Here is an 18,298-nt window from a genome sequence, read left to right on the forward strand (position 1 = left end):
TCACAATTCTTTACTGTCAAGTCTTAATGTCCCCCTAGAGCCACTTCCTATTATCCTCCCTCCTTCAAATCGAACTACCTTTGCGGCGAGTTCAGCACCAGGAAGGACGCTGAGGCGCTGCCCGCGCCAGGGCAGGTCTGGGCTGTCCGGCTAGCTGGTGCCTCTCGTTGCATCGCTCGGCAGGAGAGGGTCCCGGCCTGCATCACAGCACCTGCATCCCCGCAGACAGCTTGGGTTTACAGGCCACGTCTGAGAGCCAAAGCACCACGCACGCCACGTCCCTACCCCAGAGAGCAGAGCAGGCGAAGAACCGCAAGCCGGAGCGGCGGCCTCGTGACTGCTCACGCCGGGTCTCTCCAACAGGCACGGCAAGTCCTGCAGGCAGAGCTCCCCAGGCAGCAGAGCCCCGGGGATCTGCAGCAGCACCTCGCAGCGGTGGCGTCAGCAGGCGCTCAGCGGCAGTCTCGCACCAAGGGCCGTGGGTCGTCTGCACGCTAATGCTGCTCCCAACCTCCGTCCCTGCAGACGCGTGTGCTTCAGCAGCAGCAGAAGGGAAGAGGCAGCTCTCCTGTCCCCGCTGAAGCTTAAAAGTGCTTTAGATTCCATGTTTCCTTAGCCCAATTGCATCTCGATCAACCATCGTTATATATTTGCTCATTTGCATCAAGGGAACAATACAAAAGGATAGGTTGCACTTTAATGTTAGAATTGCACCATCTGAGCCTTCCTGTACTCTGTTCTTTTGCACAGATGGATCTCAGCAAGAAAATATCTGGTAATATAAATATAGTAGATGCACTGTATAAATTCAGTACTGTAGTGAACTCTGTGGTAAGGTCCCCCTGGCAATAGCAAACAGGAGGTACCTCTACCTAAAATTTTAAAACTGCAACCTTCAAAGTAAGTTTTAAGAGCAGAAGCTTATGCTGTTTTCAGATGACAAAAATTGTTTGTGCTTAGTACCAGCATTAAAATGGCTCTGCCTTCCTAAATGGCAGCTAATATTCCTGACTTTCACCCTTGCTAGCCAGCTGCAGTTTTCTGTTTCTCTGTAAGATGGAAGCATACTCTCACCTAAGCCATGGATAGGAAGGTACGAGCATCTAACCAGGGCAACAGCTCTCTACCAAGGTAAATTCAACAGCTCTGTAGTACTTTTTTTTTTTTTTTTTTTTTTTTTGGATGTCCAGAAGCTCTCCACTAGGTAAAAGCAAAAATGAGCACATATCAAACATATCTCTACTCTTCTTCAAGGCTGCAACAGCTTTAAGTTAGTTATAGGAAAAAATTAGGATCTTGGTGATAGAAGGGGAAAATGTATCTGGAAAACACCTATGAATAAAGTGCACGTTTTTAATACATTGCAGTAAGTACCACTGTAGTGTGAACTCCCATTGCTGCCTCGCACTCCCAAACTATTTTTCCTGCCTAGGATAGGGCCCAGGTGAGCAAAGCATTCCCTGACATTACCTTCGGGCCCGCAAAAATGACACCTGCTCAGAGTGCTTTCTCCAACCTTCATTACTGAAGTAAAAACACAGCTCACTCCCATGAGATCTGCAAATGGTGCTTAGCTCTCTGTTCCTCTCCTGGCCTCAGTCAGTGGCTATGTATAACACTCCATGGTTTACGCGTTTGCAAGCGGTGACAGAAGACGATCCGTGCCCAAAGGATGCAGTGAAGCTTAACTGACTGCCCCATAAATACAGGAAAGACTGTCAGTGCAGTTAGGGTCCAGTAAGTTCCCACTTTTAGCCTGGATAGTTACCAACAGACTTTGAAAAAAAGATGTTAGCGAAGCACAATTTGTATGGCTGAGCAAAGCACAGACTGTGATGGCAGCGGAAGAAATTATACCCAAGCCTCTTACTAGCAGGCTGACACTTATTTATTTCTCCTTGTCTCTGCTTTAGAAAAAAATCCAGCAACACACAGAATCAAGTAAAAAAGAAAGCTGTTATTTACAAGTGTACACACAGATTCCAGAATTGCTAAAAATGTAACACAGTGAATTAAAAAACAGGGAAGAAAGTATCAAGACTCGCAAATTCCAGAGAGAACTTTGTCACTGTACTTCTCACCCATACCCTCTCCTTCTCTGTGAGAATCACTGCAAAGAGTTACTGTCATGACTGGCCCCTGACCCTGTTAATGACAAGGGATCTCCCTGGAAACTGCTGGCTGCATTTAATAGATGCTCTCTGGTACATAAACAAGAACAACTGCATTTATTTCCAGAAGTGCTTTCTTGCAAGCTGAGATCAAGTGCAACTCTCTGGCCTCCAGCTCCAAGCCCAGACCAATCTGATCACGAGAGGGGTTACATTTCGCACTGAAACAAGCCTCCGGGCAGCAGTGCTAAGGAACTGCTTCTAAGCAACTCTTCAGAGAGAAGTCTGCGGGCACTAATCCATGGCCAGGAGATACTCCAAAGAAAGTAAGTCAGGGAAAACATTTTAAATCCCCTGTGTATTTTTCCAGAAGAAACTGACCACCAAAGAGTTGCCAGGGCTCCTAAAAACTTTGTTGTCACATACGACATTGCAGGTTCTCTCAGCTCTTATAGCAGAGAACATTTGTGACATACAGCGAGCGGCTTCCTGCCACAGACAGACTCATCCAGCACAACTTGGACTAGGATGAGGAGAGGCTTAGCTTTACAAACTTCACTGCAAGTCAGGGACTCCATGAACTAGAAGGCATGATAACCACATACACTTATCAGAAGCACTTTGGGCTTCCTAGCAAGGACGTGAGGGAGATCGGATATCAGCCCAGAGGCAAATCAGCTCACACTATTAAGTACTTTTAGGGGATAGTTGCTCTCTGGAAGAATTTGCCCACAGCTGAAACTGCAACTGAATTCTGGAACAGGCTGAACTACTGGACAAGGTAGCTCTTCAGTGACTGCTTTTTCAACATACTTTAACCATGAAGAAACCTGAGATTTAGGACACCTGAAAATTTGTGAACCATCTTCAGAGGACAAAGCATTTGGCAGAAAACAACTACGCATAGAGTTTATACAGTTTGTGAGAAGACAAATAAACAGGCCAGGAACCAATCTGTGCGCAGCACCTCATGCCAGGGAGCAGAAGTACTTCTGCAGGCAGCAGTCACCACACCTCTCCAGCACATTCAACCATTGCACTGCTCCAAGTAACGCTGCTGACGTTCTCTGCGTTCATCCCCTCTGGGTGACAGGAAACCCTCATTCAGGAGCACCGTAAGCTCCCCTCTAAATTCAGCCTCTCCTCCCCACTGGGACACTGAATGTTGAGGATGGCACTTGGTCCAGGCAGAGCGAGCCATTACTTACAGCTCTGGCAGTGGCAGTACATGAACCTCCGTAACATTGATTCAGGAGCTCCGTTTCACACCGTTAGTTCTCTCGTCTACATGTCCTCAACGCTCCACTTGTAGGCGAGCTCCTGAACTGCCTTCTTGCTGGCTATCCGGGCGAAGCGCTGCTGCTCAAATCCGTTGGACCTACAAAGGAATACCAAGAAGAGCACGGACTGCTGTGACAGGTTTTACCAAGCAGTGAAACTTTAATTTAGAGACATCACAAGTTTTTCATACCAACAGCTGGTATTTCTGATGACAGTTCAGTGACCTGCAGCCAGTGGGCTGCGTGGGTCTCTCTCCACCTGCTACTAGGTGTTCGCACTATACAAGCTGCCCATCCCCTTGCTGAAAGCACCAACCAGGAGACGCAGTGCTCCATGGCAACATACAGTACACAACATGCTCCCTCAGTCCTTCGTCAGAGCCACCAAAGGCCTCAAAGGACCTCATGGGATTTGAGCCTTGCTCCCTTCTGTCCCAGACAAGCGTGTATAACCACCCATTCACAAATCAGCATGTTCAACCTTAGCGTTGCTAACAACCTCATTCATCTGATAATTGGGAATCTGCACACTGTAAACTCTTTGAGGCTCATTTCTTTTTACTATTATTGTATCACATAAATGCGTCAGAACACATACCTGTCCACACCATCCCAGCGATGCCCAGGCCATATATTGAATCTGTTGAGTGGAGGTGTTGGTCCATTGTACCTAGGTTTCTCTAGAGACAGAAACAGCAATAAAACTGATTACTACTTCAGCACTATCATAGGGTCACATAATCATCAACCTAAAAGGTATATACAGATGTAACGTGCAAACTGTTTTACAGCCCACTGCAGCTTACAGAGGAAACACCTGAAAATACATTCAATCAAATCTAAGTCTGTCAGTTACCTAGGTCACTGGATACTGCTCTCTAAGGTAACAAATAATATTAGCAGGTATTAGTAACAAGCCAACAATAGCAAATACTGCTATTGCACTAACTCCAGACAAGGAGTCCTTTAGGACTAAGCTGCTGTGGCAGTGTTATGCTACGAATTCAACAGCAGCTGCATTTGTACTCCCCTAAGGCCTTAAACCATATCAGTGTATCTTAACATCCAAACCTTTCTTGTCTTTGTTCTCTTTGGCCTTCCTTTTTTTGATGAATTCAGCCATGGGGTCTCCTTCTCTCTCTTGCTCTCGTAGCATTCGATCCAGATCCTGATCATCAATATAACGGGCCAATGGCTTTTGCATCTCTTTTATTGCATCTTCCACATTCTGCTGCTGCTGCCTCCCCTGAGCTAGCCTGAAGAGAAAAACACAAAGCTTCATCCCCAAACCCAAGCAATTCCGCACTGTGACTTGCTCTGCTTGCATGACTGATCACAATGCCGAACTGGCACGTGTGCAGCATTCCCGACCCACATCCAGCGGTGCACAAGACAGTCTGAGGGGTCTCCAAGACATATAATGGGACATGTGGTGTCCCAGTCACAGGCTCAAATCCATAACATTACTACCCTTCAGTATCTGACCCCGGGAAGTGACACAGTGATACACCACTAAAGCCACCACCGTAAGTAGTACCTCTGGTGGTATCAAACCTGGGCTGAAGAGCAGGGAGTGGAAATTCCTAAGCCGTAACGCAAGGCCTGAAGAACAGGTAAGCGAGTAGAGACCCTTACCCCTTTCCCCATTTGGCATATTGTTCATCTCTCTCAGACTTCACTTCAGCTTTCTGCTTCTGCTCAAGTCGCTCCTGCGCAAGGTCCCTCTTGCGGCCTGACTTGTCTCGGAAGACGGTCTCAGAGTGCCGGGATTCCTCTGGAAATGGCAGATACTCCAAGTCACTCATTTCAGAACATTTCACAGTCTCCAGACAGCTCAATGCCTACTTGCAACTCATTTCAGCTTTTTTTTCTTCCCTTTTTTTTAAAAAAACAAGTTCTAGCCTTTGAAAGAGCTCACCTGCCAGTAACAGGCAAGATCACAGCTTTTGGTCTTAGCTGCTGCCCCTACTTTTTGAGTATCAGTCAGCTTTTTCAGATTAGGACTTGCAGCTGGGGCAGACAGAGCAAAAGCTTCTCACCCTGCCTATTATTTCACTGGCATTGCTTTGAAATCACTGTTTATAAATCTTTTATTTCAGAGGTCCCTTACCCTACCCACAGGGATCCATCAGCATGTCTAGATCCTACTCCACAGGGATGCTTTCCAGCAACACCCTAACACCCAGCACTCTAAGACAGGGCCTGATACAGCCTCCAGAGCCAGCTGTAAGCACAAAGCAAGGCGGCACTCGCCCGGCTTTCTCAGACCCCTACCTTCCAAGTGCTTGTTATTTCTCTCGTGTCTCTTGAGCTCCTGCTGTTCCCTCCGCAGCACATCAGCTGACACCAACCCAGCTTTGCTCCCAGATAACATCATGTTTGCCTGCAAATCAAACAGAAAAATCATATTTGTTACTAGCTGAGAGCTGTCTGGTGATCCAGAGGCATAATGAGGGGATGCCCTGCAGTCAGAAAAGGAGTCTCAGGAGACACAGCTGAGACAACAGAGCTTCCTTCTCATGTCTGCCTCGTGCTTCTTACTGGGAGCAGAGAGTCTGGCACAGTTGCATTCATGGGGTTTATGAAGTTTCTGCTTTACAAATTAGAAGACATTGGACTTTTCAAGTTTCCTAACCATCATCAGGAAATAATGCACAGATAAAACGGAAAGACAAAACCTTTACCTTCTTGGAAGATTCCTCAGTGTCACGGTGGCGACGAGGAGGCGAGAGGTCAGGAGGACTCCTTGAACCGTCCTGCTCCTTTCCAGCTGGCAGCGTCCTTCGTGGAGGAGACGAATCGGAGTCTGAAGGCTTCCTATGATTCTTTTTAAGAGGACCGCGTTTAGGGGAGTCATGGCGTGACACGCCTAGCCTGCGATTCTTCCGCTGGGGAGAAAGGTCCGAATCTGAGGCGTTCCGGGAACTCCTCCGTGGAGATGAAGAATCAGAGTCATGTCTCAAGCACCTCTGAGGTGAGGGAATCTGCCTGAGCTTTCTACTGGCTGGAGAAGCACCTGTGGCAGGACACATACTAATTAAAATCACAGAATTACGACTGCAGCCCCGTGAAAGAACTACTAGTACCACTACTGGTGGTACCTGAGGTCACTTCTAGAAAAAGCAAGACCTTAAAAGAAAATGAGCTGTAGGGAAAAGTCACAGTACATGACAACAGCCTTTAAACTCTCTTCCTTCTGAATGTGCATTGTTTGGGGGAATGGTTTATCTTAGTTTTCCTTTTGGACAGGCTTTTAAACTTTACACCCTCACCTCTCAGGCACGTGCAAGCATGATTGTAGAGAGGTGCCTAACAACCAGCAATGAACAAGAGAGAGTACACAGAAACTCTTACACACGCTCACCTCTAGTTCTACTCGGCTTTTTCAGAGTAGGTGACCCGGGCCTCTTTTTCCGAGGTGGTGACAAGTCTAGGTCAGAATCATATCTGTTTTTCCGGGGAGGGGACAAATCAGGAGTAACATTCCCCTTCTGACGTGAAGAGGGCTTGTCAGAGGAGCTGTGCTTGAGGTGAGATTGCTCTGCTGGGACTCCCCCTGACAGCAACTTGTCTGTGGCTTTGCAGGCTTTTTTTCCCATTGCTGAACTGACTTTCTTTGGAGAGACGTCGGGGGAGTCGTGGCGCTTCCGTCTCGGCGGGGAGACGTCGGGGGAGTCGTGGCGCTTCCGTCTCGGCGGGGAGACGTCGGGGGAGTCGTGGCGCTTCCGTCTCGGCGGGGAGACGTCGGGGGAGTCGTGGCGCTTCCGTCTCGGCGGGGAGACGTCGGGGGAGTCGTGGCGCTTCCGTCTCGGCGGGGAGACGTCGGGGGAGTCGTGGCGCTTCCGTCTCGGCGGGGAGACGTCGGGGGAGTCGTGGCGCTTCCGTCTCGGCGGGGAGAGGTCAGGGGAGTCGTGGCGCTGTCGCCTGGGAGGTGACAGGTCAGGGGAGTCGTGGCGTTTTCGTCTCGGCGGGGAGAGGTCAGGGGAGTCGTGGCGCTGTCGCCTGGGAGGTGACAGGTCAGGGGAGTCGTGGCGCTTCCGTCTTGGCGGGGAGACATCAGGGGAGTCGTGGCGCTGTCGCCTGGGAGGTGACAGGTCAGGGGAGTCGTGGCGTTTCCGTCTCGGCGGGGCGAGCTCAGGGGAGTCGTGGCGCTGTCGCCTGGGAGGTGACAGGTCAGGAGAGTCGTGGCGTTTCCGTCTCGGCGGGGCGAGCTCAGGGGAGTCGTGGCGCTGTCGCCTGGGAGGTGACAGGTCAGGGGAGCCGTGGCGTTTCTGTCTCGGCGGGGAGAGGTCGGGGGAGTCGTGGCGCTGTCGCTTGGGAGGTGACAGGTTGGGGATGTCGCGTTGCTCTTGCCCAGGAGGGGACGGATCTGGGGAGTCGTGCCGCAGTCGCCTTAGTGGTGAGTCGTCCACGGAGTCATGGCGTTGTTTCCTGGGAAGGAAGGGGAATTTTCACATGAGGCTTTAACTTTCTTTGGTTTTGCTGTCTCCAGACTGGAAACAAAAACTAAATGGGATCTGTAAAGCTACCAGTAGGTGTGAAAGATGAGAACAACTTTCTGAATGTGAAATATAATCCATATTCATAGAGTAAACTGCATCACTGAGCCACAGACTTCCCAAAGCAGATCCCAGAAACTCTCTGAGACAACTTGGGTCAGAGGAAAGCTCAGACAGAATCATTTTAAAGTTTCCAGGAACTATTGCAACACTCAGACCAAAAGTCCATTTTGTGACCTTGCAACATCATTTTCTCGCAATAAAATACCCCACCAAGCTCTCTCTGAGCCTGGATTCCCTGTGACCACTGAACATCCTACAGCTGCTTTCAGGAAAGACGTGTATACCACCACCATCCTCACTGCGTTCCAGGTCTGCTTACAAGCCTGTCATCACCCAGATTTCTGTTAAGATCAAAGGATCATGGGATAATTGTTCACATAACATACAGAGATAGCACTCGTTGTAACTAAACAACGTGCTATCTGTCACTCTTTATCCCCCAGGCAGAGGTAACTCAACACTGGAAAAGGAATCTCTACATATCCTCCTTCTCACACTCCATAGCAAAGCACTTTGAAACTGCAGAATGAGACAGTCGATATCAGAAAATAAGGATTAACCAATGAAAGCATTTCTAGTTGGAGCCCCATACCTTGTAGTAAATTTGGCAGGTACTGAAAGATCCGAGCTTTGTGAATCTTCATTCTGTTCTAAAGACAAACAAACAGAAAATCACCATCACTAGGTTTCTCTGTAGTTCCTGATCTTTTCAGCATTTAAAAAATTCTTTAACGAGTGTTATTATCACCTTGCAATTTCATTGTTCAGAACAGTAAATCATCCAGGGAGACATCAGAGAAAGGTCTCTCACCTCCTAAAAGTTTCCATTTAGTATTTGATCGGAATTCCTCCATGAGCTTCACTTCTTCTGGACGTTCATCGATAAATTCTGCCACCTGAAGACAGAATACCTAAGTAAACAACATGGCTGAACAAAAAAGAATTTCTACTCTCTGAAACAAATACTGAAGTACATCTGTACTGGCTGGCAACTGATACGTAACCGTTGTTCAGCTGCTTTCTTACATGCTGATTTCAAAAACCTTCCAAAATCTTTGCCTTCAACCTTTTTCTTTGTTGCCTAGATTTCCAGCCCATGCCACAAGCCAAGCCGCAGCGTTCAGCACATGCAGTCAGTCGCACGGGAACTTTTGTCTCATCCCAAGTGGCTGTTTTAAAGTGTTAAGAACCACTGCACTGGATCTGTCACAGACTCCTGGTATTTGTAAGGCTTTCCAAAATATAAATACCTGACACAGAAACTACCTTTATCTGCAGTGAGCTAGTTCAACTTCCCTGCTGTTAGACCAGGTAAACTCACCCACCTCTGCTGCAGAACTCGGCAAACGAGGTAGGGAGACAGGGCTTGGCAAGCGCTTCCCAAAGAGGGACACGAGGGGGACCCCGAGGAGGACAGGTACAGCTCGTGAAACTGCGTTTGACAGCACAGTCCTCTGGCGCCTAAGTGCTCACCACAGGCATGTCCCCTTCATCCTCTTCCTCCTCCTTCTCCTGGACCACAGCAATGCTATTCCAGCTGACATCGTCATCCACGATCCGCATCCTGACGGTGGGGAGAGAGGGGCCCACGCCAGGGCATCAGCAAGGAAGGGCCACTGCCAGCACTGGCACGGCCGACTGCTGCTGGCTGGCCCATGGGTGGGCACTGGGGGCTCCCAGACCCAGGGGACGGTTATGGAGAGATCCCCAGCCCTGGGAGCAGCTGTAGGAAGCTCCCAGCCCCGAGGGCTGGTGTTAGGAGGTCCCAGCCCTGAGGGCAGTTTGGTGGGATCCCCAGGGTCTGGAATGGGGGGATCCTGCCGCTGGAGGCAGTTATGGGGGGTCCAGCAGCAGATAGAGGGGAACCCCAGCCCCAGGGGCAGCTACAGAGAAGACTCCAACCCCGAGAGAGGATACAGGGAGTCCCAGGAGTGGGTACAGGGGTGTCCTGGCCCCAAGAGTGGTTACAGGAGGGTCCCAGCCCCACAGCAAGTATAAGGGGTCCTAAACGTGGGTACACGGGGGAATTTCGGCCCCGTGGGCAGCGGTAGGAGATCTCAGGAGTGGTGGGGGGGGGGTGTCGCGGCCCCGGGGGTGGTTACGGGAAGTCCCAGCGGTGGGTAGAGGGGTTCTCAGCGCCGGGGGAAGCTACGGCAGGTCCCAGGGGCCGGCGACGGGGGCGGTTGGGGGGGGGGGGGGGGCGCGGGCCCGGCCCTGCCCTGCCCAGGGAAAGACGCGGGGCGGGAGAAGCCCGGAAGGCCGCGGCGCCCGCAGGCCGCGGCGGGGCGGCCCCTTCCCCCGCACTCACCCGCCTCTGCCGCCGCCCGGCGGCTTCTTCTTGCGGCGGCGGCGCGGCTGGGCGGGCTCGGCGGCGGCGGGCGGCCCGCTGAGGTAGCGCCGCAGGTACTCGGCCTTGGAGAGCCCCGGCGCCGCCATGGCGCTCCGCCTCGGACGGCGAGCGCGCAGGGACACGCCGCGGCGGCGCGAGCGGAAGGGGCGGGACCACGGGGAAGGGGCGGGGCCCGCCTGGAGGGGGCGGGGCCTGGGAGACGCATGGACAAAACAGGGACTGCAGCACGGCGCGTTTAAATGCCTCAAAATCATGTAAATACACCGCCGAAACACGGCCGGGCCGCCGCTTTTTTGCCCCTTAGAGCCCTGCTCGCCGCGGGGAGCAGGCCCGGACCCCCCCTACAGTCCCGTTCCTTAGAGCGGTGGAGGAACGGGGGCGAAGCACGCGCAGCTGTTCCTCGCGCCGCTACCGCGCCGGGGCTGCCACTGTCTCGTAGCCCTCCGTCTTCATGTCGTTCAGGCCCAGCTCTTCGTTCTGCTCAAAAGTACGCTCGTAGCGCTCCACCTTCAGCTCCGGGTCAGCTTCTGGGGCGTACACGTTCTGCCACGGGAAAGGGGAAAAAAAGGCTTTTTTGCTTTGGCCTCATCAAAATCTCAGGCACTAGCAGAGGCTACAAGCTCTCGCGCAAGTTCCAGTGGCTAGGAGCTTCAGACAAGGTTTAAACCACACCACTGCACAGAAGACAAACTTTGCATATCTCCAAGGACAGCGTGACCTCAGTTGAGACCCCCCAGATTCCCAGTTTCCAAGCTCCAACTGCAGAGAGCAGGCACCGCTTCCATCTTCCTTCCCACAACCTTACCAACAATTTCCCTTTGCAGGGCAAGGCATACAGAAACTGGGACGTGCAGCCCCAGAAGCCCATTCTCAGCCCACTCATTATCCGTGAAAGGAAGCCCAAGTGAATTTTTCCCTTGGCATGTGTCCTCCCACGCTATTCAGAAGACTTCAAGAAGTTCATCTTCCCAGTGTGCAATACCTGAAGGTAGCTGTTGCCTGCAGGGTCATCCATCACGAAGTGAGCCTTTGTCTTCCCTTCTATGATCTGCAGAAAGAGAGCTTGTCAACGCGTTACGGCTCCCTGGTCTTTCAGCACTTTCAAAAAAGAGAAGGTAAGGTGATATTCGCCTAGGAGTCCCGTTAAGCCTACTCTGTAATGACAGTGACAGTGGTGAAAGCCACATGGCAGCTGATTGAAAGTTAAGAGGACACTTACGTCAAGCAGCTTCCTGCTGAACTCCTGCAGCTTCTCCACTTTGCCCGGAGCGGAGCTGTCCCCCAGGCTGAAGGGGTTTCTCTCGACCTGCAAGAGCAGACCCGCTCGCTTGGCCAGGGCCCGAGAAAGCCAGGCCCACAGCGCAGCGCCCCACAGGCAGGCCGGCACGGACAGGAGGGGACAGAGCTCCGCTGACGTCAGGAACTGCCCTTCGGGCGGGAGCCCGAGCTGACGGCAGCACTGAACTTGGCGGCACACGACCACTCACCAGGTCCTTGATGTCCTTCAGGAGCCCTTCCAGCGTGGTGAATTTTCCCCCCAGCGCTCCCATTCCCAGCTCGAACTCTAGCTCGGGAATCTCCACGCTGCACGTCTCCGACTGCAACAGAGTGCGGTGCCTAAGTCCCGGGGAGGCCTCCGCGCCCTGAGACGGTCCTGCCGCGGTGCTCATTGACGGGCAGGAGCCCACAAAGCACGGCAGGCAGGTAGCCGAAGGCAAACCTTACCTTCAGGACGTCTCTGGTCATGTCTGACGGGTCTGTAATCCGAAGGGTAATCCTGGTGCCTTGCGGCTCTATCGCTCCTCCAGATTTAACCTAGGCATTGAACGCTGGCAGTCAGCTTCCAGGACCAGAGGTATGTACTTACACCAGTCCGCAATGATGCTTTAAAGGCAGTTTACCCCAGCAGCTCCGACCTTGCAGTCCAAAGGCCACTGCAGAGTTGGAGACACTTAACCCAAGGAACCAGCAGAGGTCTGGAGGTGGATGACCCTCTTTCGGGAGGCTGGAGCTCTCCCAGCTGCTGAACGCAGCCACGTTTGGAGAGCACGGAGCAGAGGCCAGGGAGTCTGAGAAACACCTCCCCCCGACAGCACAGGAGAACACCCCCCAGGAGAGAGGTCAGAAGAGAGGTTTTCCGCTCACCTCATTTGTCCTGTGCCCACAGGAGTCGCAGTTGGTGGCCATGATAATCACTTCCTTGAAATGTGGGATTTCTGGAGCAGGCAGTCAAGGAAAAGTCATCAAAAATTGAAAAACCCTAAGAGGGGGCCTGTGCTCTGTCTACAGACCTCAGCTGCAGCCCTGCCAGTTCTGCCCTCTAAAGAACACACCATTCCTTGGAGCGCACACAGACAGGTTTTGAAGCATGGTTGAAAACAAACATACATATCCAGGGTCAAATTACAGCACTCTCCCAGCCAGAGCATCTTCCTGAGAAATCACAGGTAATGTTTCTAAGTCAGAAGCAGCACCGAGACAGACTCACGCCCTCACAGCTCTGCTAGAAACAAACTGTTTGTGCCTTACTGACACAGCAGGAGAGGTCCAGGTCAGAACGAAGCATGCCTCTCACCCTCGCCCCGGCCTCTGCACAGCCTCCAGCAGAAGGTGCCGGTCTGCACCCACGCCACCACTCAGAGGATACGCACTAGCTTCATGTTGGTGTTAGCTGGAGCATTGCACTCGGGGCAGTTGGTGTTGAACTGCAGTACCTAGATCACAGGGAGGACAAGCACAGAGCCATGACCCTGACAGAAGGAAGGCCGCTCAGCACCGCATCCTCAGCGGCCACGTGTACTTTATCGCGTACAGACGTCGCGAGATGAGCCAGGCAGCTGTCCTGCATGCCAAGTCGCTTGGGCACAGCGGCCGTCACACTGCAGAGTCACTCACCTCGTTCCTCAGGTCCTCCACGGAATCAGCTGGCGTCTCGTTCGCCTCCTCTGCCTGCAACAGCAGAGACCAGACGCAGCATTAACTCATACCCGCACCCGCTTCCCAGACCTGGGTCTCCCGGGGAGCGAGGCAGAGAAGGGCTCAGCCCCTCCGCAGCTCTCCGGCTGCCCCCAGGCCCAGCAAGCGCAGGGGCTGGCCGGCCGGGGGACGGCGCTGCCCAGCAGGAAGGGAGCACAAAATCCCCACGTTACCCCGAGCCCCAGCATGGCAGCCTGCTGCGGAGTCCGCTTGTAATGAGCCACCACGAGGGCTTCGTCCTTCTGTGGCGCACGAGGATTCTCCACAAAACTGTTCCCTGAAGGATCATCGATGATCTACGGGAGGAGAGAGCCAAAGGCAGCGCTGGGAAGCCAGCCCACGCCCTGTAGGAAAGGGTCTGCGCCCTTGCAAGTACTTACAAAGGTGAAAGGGGAATGTACTTCTTTGAGCTGCTTTAATTTACCAATGAACTCATCTATTTTACTTGCCACCTCTTCGTCCGTTGCCTGCGAAACAGGAGACATTTGAGAGTGATGTCTGGCCAGAACTTAAGACAGTGCTGTCAGTGGCACAAACCAAAAACCCCAAAATACTGAGGTACCCAATAGGTACAGGAGTAACAAAGGAAGAGTTTGCCAAGCAAGTGTCTCTTAAGAGACTCCATTTTCATAGCGTCTTACCCTGCGGACAGGCTGGTCCTGTTCCAGGCCCGCCACAGCTCTGTCAATTATCCCTTCGATGGTGGTGAGAACTTGAAATGGAAAGAAACCAGAAGCAACAGCAGCAGTAAGCACACCACAGCAGGGCTACTGATCCCGCCAGCTCGCACCGATCCTTGGCAGCCTCTGCAGATGAGCCATTTCAGGCTTATTCGATCCGACAGATAGGAAGCCAAGTCCTCAGGAGGTGCTATTTGATTGCCCTCCCCATTTCTGGTCCTGTTCCTGCTTTGACAGCGCTATCTCCTTCCAGAAACCTTACACGCTTGCCAGAGGACAGACACCACAATCCCCACATGAGAAAGACGCTCCTCTGGAATGTGTTAGGAAGGCAGGCTCTGAGCTGAGGCACCACACCTCTCTCCCACTGCGGGGTCAACCATGCTAGTTGACACCAGCAGTAGGATGTTGTGGGCTCGCAGGGAGGGAACGGAGCTCCTTGTGTCACCAAACTTGTGCCCCCGCACCGCTGTGGCGTCTCCAGGCAGCCACCAAAGCAAAGCTCCAGCCAGGGCACCACCACACGCCCCAGCAAGCACCAGCCACATACCCACCTCCCTTCTGGGTGAACGCAGGGATCTCAAAGTCCAGCTCGGGAATTCGAGTCGTGGCACAGTCAGTCTTCACCACCTCCCTGTTCATATCCTGCACACAGCAATGCACAAGCAGCATTAATATCCCAAAAGGACCAGGAGCTTCCACACACTCAGTGTTCACACAGCTGGTGCCAAACGAGCTGTATCAGTCTAGGGGCAGCGTTAGCAGCCTTGCCCTTCACTGCGGCACAGCGCTGGGACAAACAGCCCGGCCAGGGTTGAAGCTACGTTTCCAAGGATCATTTGCGGCCCAGCTCCAACTCCCGTCCCACCGCCCCGCAGGAGGGGCGGACTCCTCACGGCCCCCGCGTCGCTGGCAGGAGCCCAGCGGATGCTGCCGATCGCAGGTGCAGCACGGCGCGGGGGCCCGGGGCTCACCTGCCGGGAGGTGACGGCCAGGGTGTAGCGCACGCCCTGCTCCTGGATCCGGCCCGCCGCCTGGATCTCGGTGTTGGACCAGGCGCAGCTGTCGCAGGCGAAGGAGCTGACGATGATCTCTTTGAAGAAGGGCACGCGGGTGAGCAGCAGCCGCGTCACGCCCTGCAGCGGGAAGGGCCTCCTGCGGGACCGCTGCGCGCGGGGGGCGCGGGCCCGCCCGGACGCGTTCCGCCAACGGACACCTTCCCCCCCCCCCCCCGCCGGGGTACGTCACCCCCCGCCCCGGGGCGCCCCCCGCCGCCGCTGCGGCGCCTCACGTTGCGGTAGCAGTTCATGCAGAGCGACTCGATCTCGGCCGGCTGCTGCTCGCCGTCCTCGGCGCCCAGCGGACGGAACAGCGGCCCCGCCGCCGCCGCCTCCACCGCCCCCAGCGCCGACATGATGCCGTTGCCACTGCCGCCGGGCGGCCCCGACCCGGAAGCGCTTCCGCCGCGCACGCGCAGGAGCGCCCGCCCCCCTCCCGTGCGCCATGTGCGCCACGGGGGTCACGTGGCGGGGGGGGGGGCCAGCGGCCACGCCCCCGGGTCCCTCCGTGTCCAGGGTCCTCCCGGGTCCGCCCATCCCCCAGGTCCCCCGTGTCCGGGGTCCTCCCGGGCCTGGGCCCCGCCGTGTACAGGGTCCCCCCTATTCCCCCAGGTCCTCTGTGTCCAGGGTCCCCCCGGGCACCGGGTCCCCCCGTGTACAGGGTCCTCCTGGGCCCCAGTTCCCCCCATCCCCCAGGTCCCTGGTGTCCAGGATCCTCCCAGGCCTGGGCCCCGCCCCGTGTACAGGGTCCCTCCCCCCTGTTCCCCCAGGTCCCCCTGTGTACAGGGTCCCCCCCCATCCCCGGGTCCCCCCATGCCCAGGGTCACCCCGGGCACCAGGTCAACCAGGTCCCCCTGTGTACAGGGTGCCCCGTGTCCCCCATGTCCCATTTGATCCCCCATGTCCCTCGTGATCCCCCATGTGCCCCCCACGCTTCCCCATGTCCCACGTGTCGCCCCATGGCCCCACGTTACCCTCACACCTCCTGTGTCCCCACGCGCCCCCACGTGTCCCTGGTGTCCCCCCATGTCCCCGCGCCTCCCCGTGTGCCCCGCGGGGCAGGTGCGGGCGGCCCCGGGCAGGGCAGCGATGCCGGCGGGCGGCGCAGGGACGGGAGGGAGGCCGCGTGCCCGGCGGGCCGAGGGCAGGCGCTTTATTGGCGTGCGGGGGCAGCCGCCGGGGTGGGGGGACGTGGCCGCCCGCACGGCCGGCGCACGGGGCAGCCGAGCAGGACCGGGCCGCCAGAGGAGTGACCCCTCGGGGCCCCCGCAGCCACGATGACGTGGTTCAGCACAGCCTTGCGCCGAGCAGACGGGGGGGACGTGGCGGTGGCCCCACCGTCACTGGCTGTCGGCGCTCTGCTCGCTCAGGCTGCGGGAAATGTCCTTCCACAGGGAGTCCAGGCGCACGTGCAAGTCCTCCATAGGCACCGGGCTGTCCTGAAACTCCTCCAGGTACAAGGGCTGCGAGGACAATTTCAGCTTCATTTCTTCCGTCTCCCGGTCGATGACCCGGGTGAAGTCCTCGATCTGGAGGTAGGTGTCCCTCCTGAACTCCTCCACCTGCCGCTGCACCTCCCGCGCCAGCTCCTCCGCGTAGTGGTCCGCCGGCACCGGAGACCCGGCGGCCGCGCCGGCCAGCCGCTCCCGCAGGCTGCCGGGGTAAAGGCTGAGCTTCACCTTGAGCTGCTCCAGGTTCCTCTGCATCTTCTGGTGGAGGTCTCCGGCGTTCTGGGTGAGCTTCGCGGACAGCTCCTGGATGTACTGGTTGAGTTTCTCCGGGCTGGCCTGGCTGTGAGGGATGACGTTCCTGTGCAGCTCCTCCACGCTGCGGTGGATCTCGGTGAGCAGCCTGTCAGCGTACGGGTGGAAAATGTCCTTCACCTGGTCGGTGTGAAAGGCTATTTTATCGGCGTAGTGAGCCATGAACTTCTGCACTTCGTCCACGCCGTCCAGGAGCTGAGCCGTCGCGTCTCGGCCGGGAAGGAGGTGACGCTGAAGCTCCCGCGCCTTCAGGGACACCTGGTCCAGGAGCTCTTCGGTGAACGGCTGGAGCTGGAAGCGGAGGTCCTCCAGGTGCTTGCCCACTTTGTGGTGCACTTCATCCACGTAGGGGGACAGCTTCACCCGCAGGCTCTCCAGCTCCTTCCTGAGGAGCTTGCGCAGGCCGTCCGAGTCCTGGTAGAGCCGGGGCTGGAGGCCCCTGCTGAGCGGCGCCAGTTTCTCCAGGAAGTTTCCCATGTAGTTGACTCCATCCCGGATGCTTTCCTTGAGGTTTCTGTGCAAGGGGGGGGCAACGGTGAGCGGGGCGAGGCAGCGGGCGCGAGGGGCCGGGGCCCGCTGCCCGCAGCACCCCGAGGCGGCGGCGGCAGCGGAGCACTCACGTGATGTCCCGGCCGGGCTTGGCGCCGTGCTCCGGGCTCTCCTTGTCGCTCGTCAGCTGGCTGAGGTACTCCCAGAAGCCGCTCCGGGCCAGCTCGGCCGGCGACACTGCGGGCACCGGCAGCAGTCAGCGGAGCCGCCCGCGGGCACCGGGCACGGACAGCCCGAGATTTCCCCAAAACGGGGCCGGTGCGGCTCACGCAGTCCCGTCAGCGCTGTCTCCTGCTGGGAACCCCCCACCCGGAGCGGGGGCCCGGTTTGGAGGGCGGCAGCACCCGCAGCTCCCCGTGCCTCCCGCTGCACAAGCAGCCTCACGGATGAGTCCCGCGTCGGGAAGCAGCCCAGGGGGGACGGGGTGGGGGACCCCGCCCGGGCAGTCCCTCCCTCCCTCCCCGCTTGCATTTCGGCTCTGCCCGTCCCGGGGGCCGGGAGGAAGCTCCCGGGCGCTGGCGCAGCACCCACCTGGCAGGGTGGCCAGGAGGGCGAGCAGGAGGGTGGCTCTGAGGGACATCGTCTGCCGGGGCAGCCGGCTGCGGCGCTGCGGGGAGAGAGAGCCGGCAAAGGGGGGAGTCAGCAGTGCGGTCTCCTCTCCGAGGGCTGGTGGGCGGCTCGGCGGCTCGTTTCCTCCTCCCGCATTGCCTCCAAGCCGAGCTGCACGCCGCAGCCAGGTGCCCCGGCTGCCGCAGGACGGCCGAGCCGCCCTCCGCCCCTTACCTGGCTCCTGGTCGCCGCCCGCGGCCCCTTTGCTGGCGGCCCGGCGCCCGGCTCGCTTTATATCGGCACCCGCCCGCGGGAGGCCGAAGCGCCGGGTGATAAGGCGCGCCGGCAGCGCCGGGCGGTTTGGACCTCGCGCCATGTAAACACAACGTGGAGGGTCAGCGGCGTGCCTGAGGGGTGACG

At 56.2% G+C, this 18,298-nt stretch overlaps 3 protein-coding genes across 4 annotated transcripts; all 3 read right to left on the bottom strand.

Annotated features, from left to right (window-relative positions):
- Positions 1-1,870: 1,870 nt before the first annotated feature.
- BUD13 (BUD13 homolog) lies at positions 1,871-10,557 on the bottom strand. Its single transcript, XM_064524171.1, has 11 exons — positions 10,262-10,557; positions 9,427-9,517; positions 8,765-8,849; positions 8,546-8,603; positions 6,756-7,822; positions 6,076-6,407; positions 5,666-5,774; positions 5,027-5,165; positions 4,463-4,647; positions 3,990-4,071; positions 1,871-3,489 (listed from the first exon to the last, which is right to left on the bottom strand). Exons 1-11 carry the CDS (start codon positions 10,555-10,557, stop codon positions 3,396-3,398), a joined length of 2,538 nt encoding a protein of 845 aa, XP_064380241.1. The 3' UTR covers positions 1,871-3,395.
- ZPR1 (ZPR1 zinc finger) lies at positions 10,533-15,444 on the bottom strand. Its single transcript, XM_026107483.2, has 14 exons — positions 15,251-15,444; positions 14,934-15,095; positions 14,514-14,604; positions 13,921-13,991; positions 13,660-13,746; positions 13,453-13,575; positions 13,199-13,252; positions 12,951-13,017; positions 12,449-12,519; positions 12,029-12,118; positions 11,791-11,901; positions 11,523-11,609; positions 11,286-11,351; positions 10,533-10,846 (listed from the first exon to the last, which is right to left on the bottom strand). Exons 1-14 carry the CDS (start codon positions 15,371-15,373, stop codon positions 10,712-10,714), a joined length of 1,338 nt encoding a protein of 445 aa, XP_025963268.2. The 5' UTR covers positions 15,374-15,444; the 3' UTR covers positions 10,533-10,711.
- An 877-nt stretch (positions 15,445-16,321) lies between these two features.
- APOA5 (apolipoprotein A5) lies at positions 16,322-18,193 on the bottom strand. Of its 2 annotated transcripts, XM_026107466.2 has the most exons (4): positions 18,113-18,193; positions 17,861-17,936; positions 17,401-17,506; positions 16,322-17,294 (listed from the first exon to the last, which is right to left on the bottom strand). In XM_026107466.2, the coding sequence occupies exons 2-4, from the start codon at positions 17,907-17,909 to the stop codon at positions 16,358-16,360; spliced, it is 1,092 nt and encodes a 363-aa protein (XP_025963251.2). In that variant the 5' UTR covers positions 17,910-17,936; positions 18,113-18,193; the 3' UTR covers positions 16,322-16,357. The 2 variants fall into 2 exon arrangements, with proteins under 2 accessions (XP_025963251.2, XP_064380242.1); XM_064524172.1 differs by lacking the exon at positions 18,113-18,193 and having other exon boundaries at positions 17,861-18,092.
- Between the last annotated feature and the right edge of the window lie 105 nt (positions 18,194-18,298).

The sequence above is a fragment of the Dromaius novaehollandiae genome, chromosome 21 (assembly GCF_036370855.1).
Source record: "Dromaius novaehollandiae isolate bDroNov1 chromosome 21, bDroNov1.hap1, whole genome shotgun sequence".
Classification (NCBI taxonomy): Eukaryota; Metazoa; Chordata; class Aves; order Casuariiformes; family Dromaiidae; genus Dromaius; species Dromaius novaehollandiae.

Bases quoted from the DNA above. Each gene is read 5' to 3' on its own strand.
- BUD13 (XM_064524171.1), bottom strand. From the start codon at position 10,557: ATGATTTTGAGGCATTTAAACGCGCCGTGCTGCAGTCCCTGTTTTGTC. The intron at 5,775-6,075 runs GTAAAGGTTTTG...TTTGATTTGCAG, and splicing joins CTGAGGAATCTTCCAAGAAG to GCAAACATGATGTTATCTGG. The intron at 4,648-5,026 runs GTAAGGGTCTCT...TTTTCTCTTCAG, and splicing joins TATGCCAAATGGGGAAAGGG to GCTAGCTCAGGGGAGGCAGC.
- ZPR1 (XM_026107483.2), bottom strand. From the start codon at position 15,373: ATGTCGGCGCTGGGGGCGGTGGAGGCGGCGGCGGCGGGGCCGCTGTTC. The intron at 15,096-15,250 runs GTGAGGCGCCGC...TTCCCGCTGCAG, and splicing joins GCATGAACTGCTACCGCAAC to GGCGTGACGCGGCTGCTGCT. The intron at 11,610-11,790 runs GTGAGTGGTCGT...CTGCTCTTGCAG, and splicing joins TGAAGGACATCAAGGACCTG to GTCGAGAGAAACCCCTTCAG.
- APOA5 (XM_026107466.2), bottom strand. From the start codon at position 17,909: ATGTCCCTCAGAGCCACCCTCCTGCTCGCCCTCCTGGCCACCCTGCCA. The intron at 17,507-17,860 runs GTGGGTGCTGCG...CGGTGCCCGCAG, and splicing joins CCTCCTGGCCACCCTGCCAG to TGTCGCCGGCCGAGCTGGCC. The intron at 17,295-17,400 runs GTGAGTGCTCCG...CCCCTTGCACAG, and splicing joins AAGCCCGGCCGGGACATCAC to AAACCTCAAGGAAAGCATCC.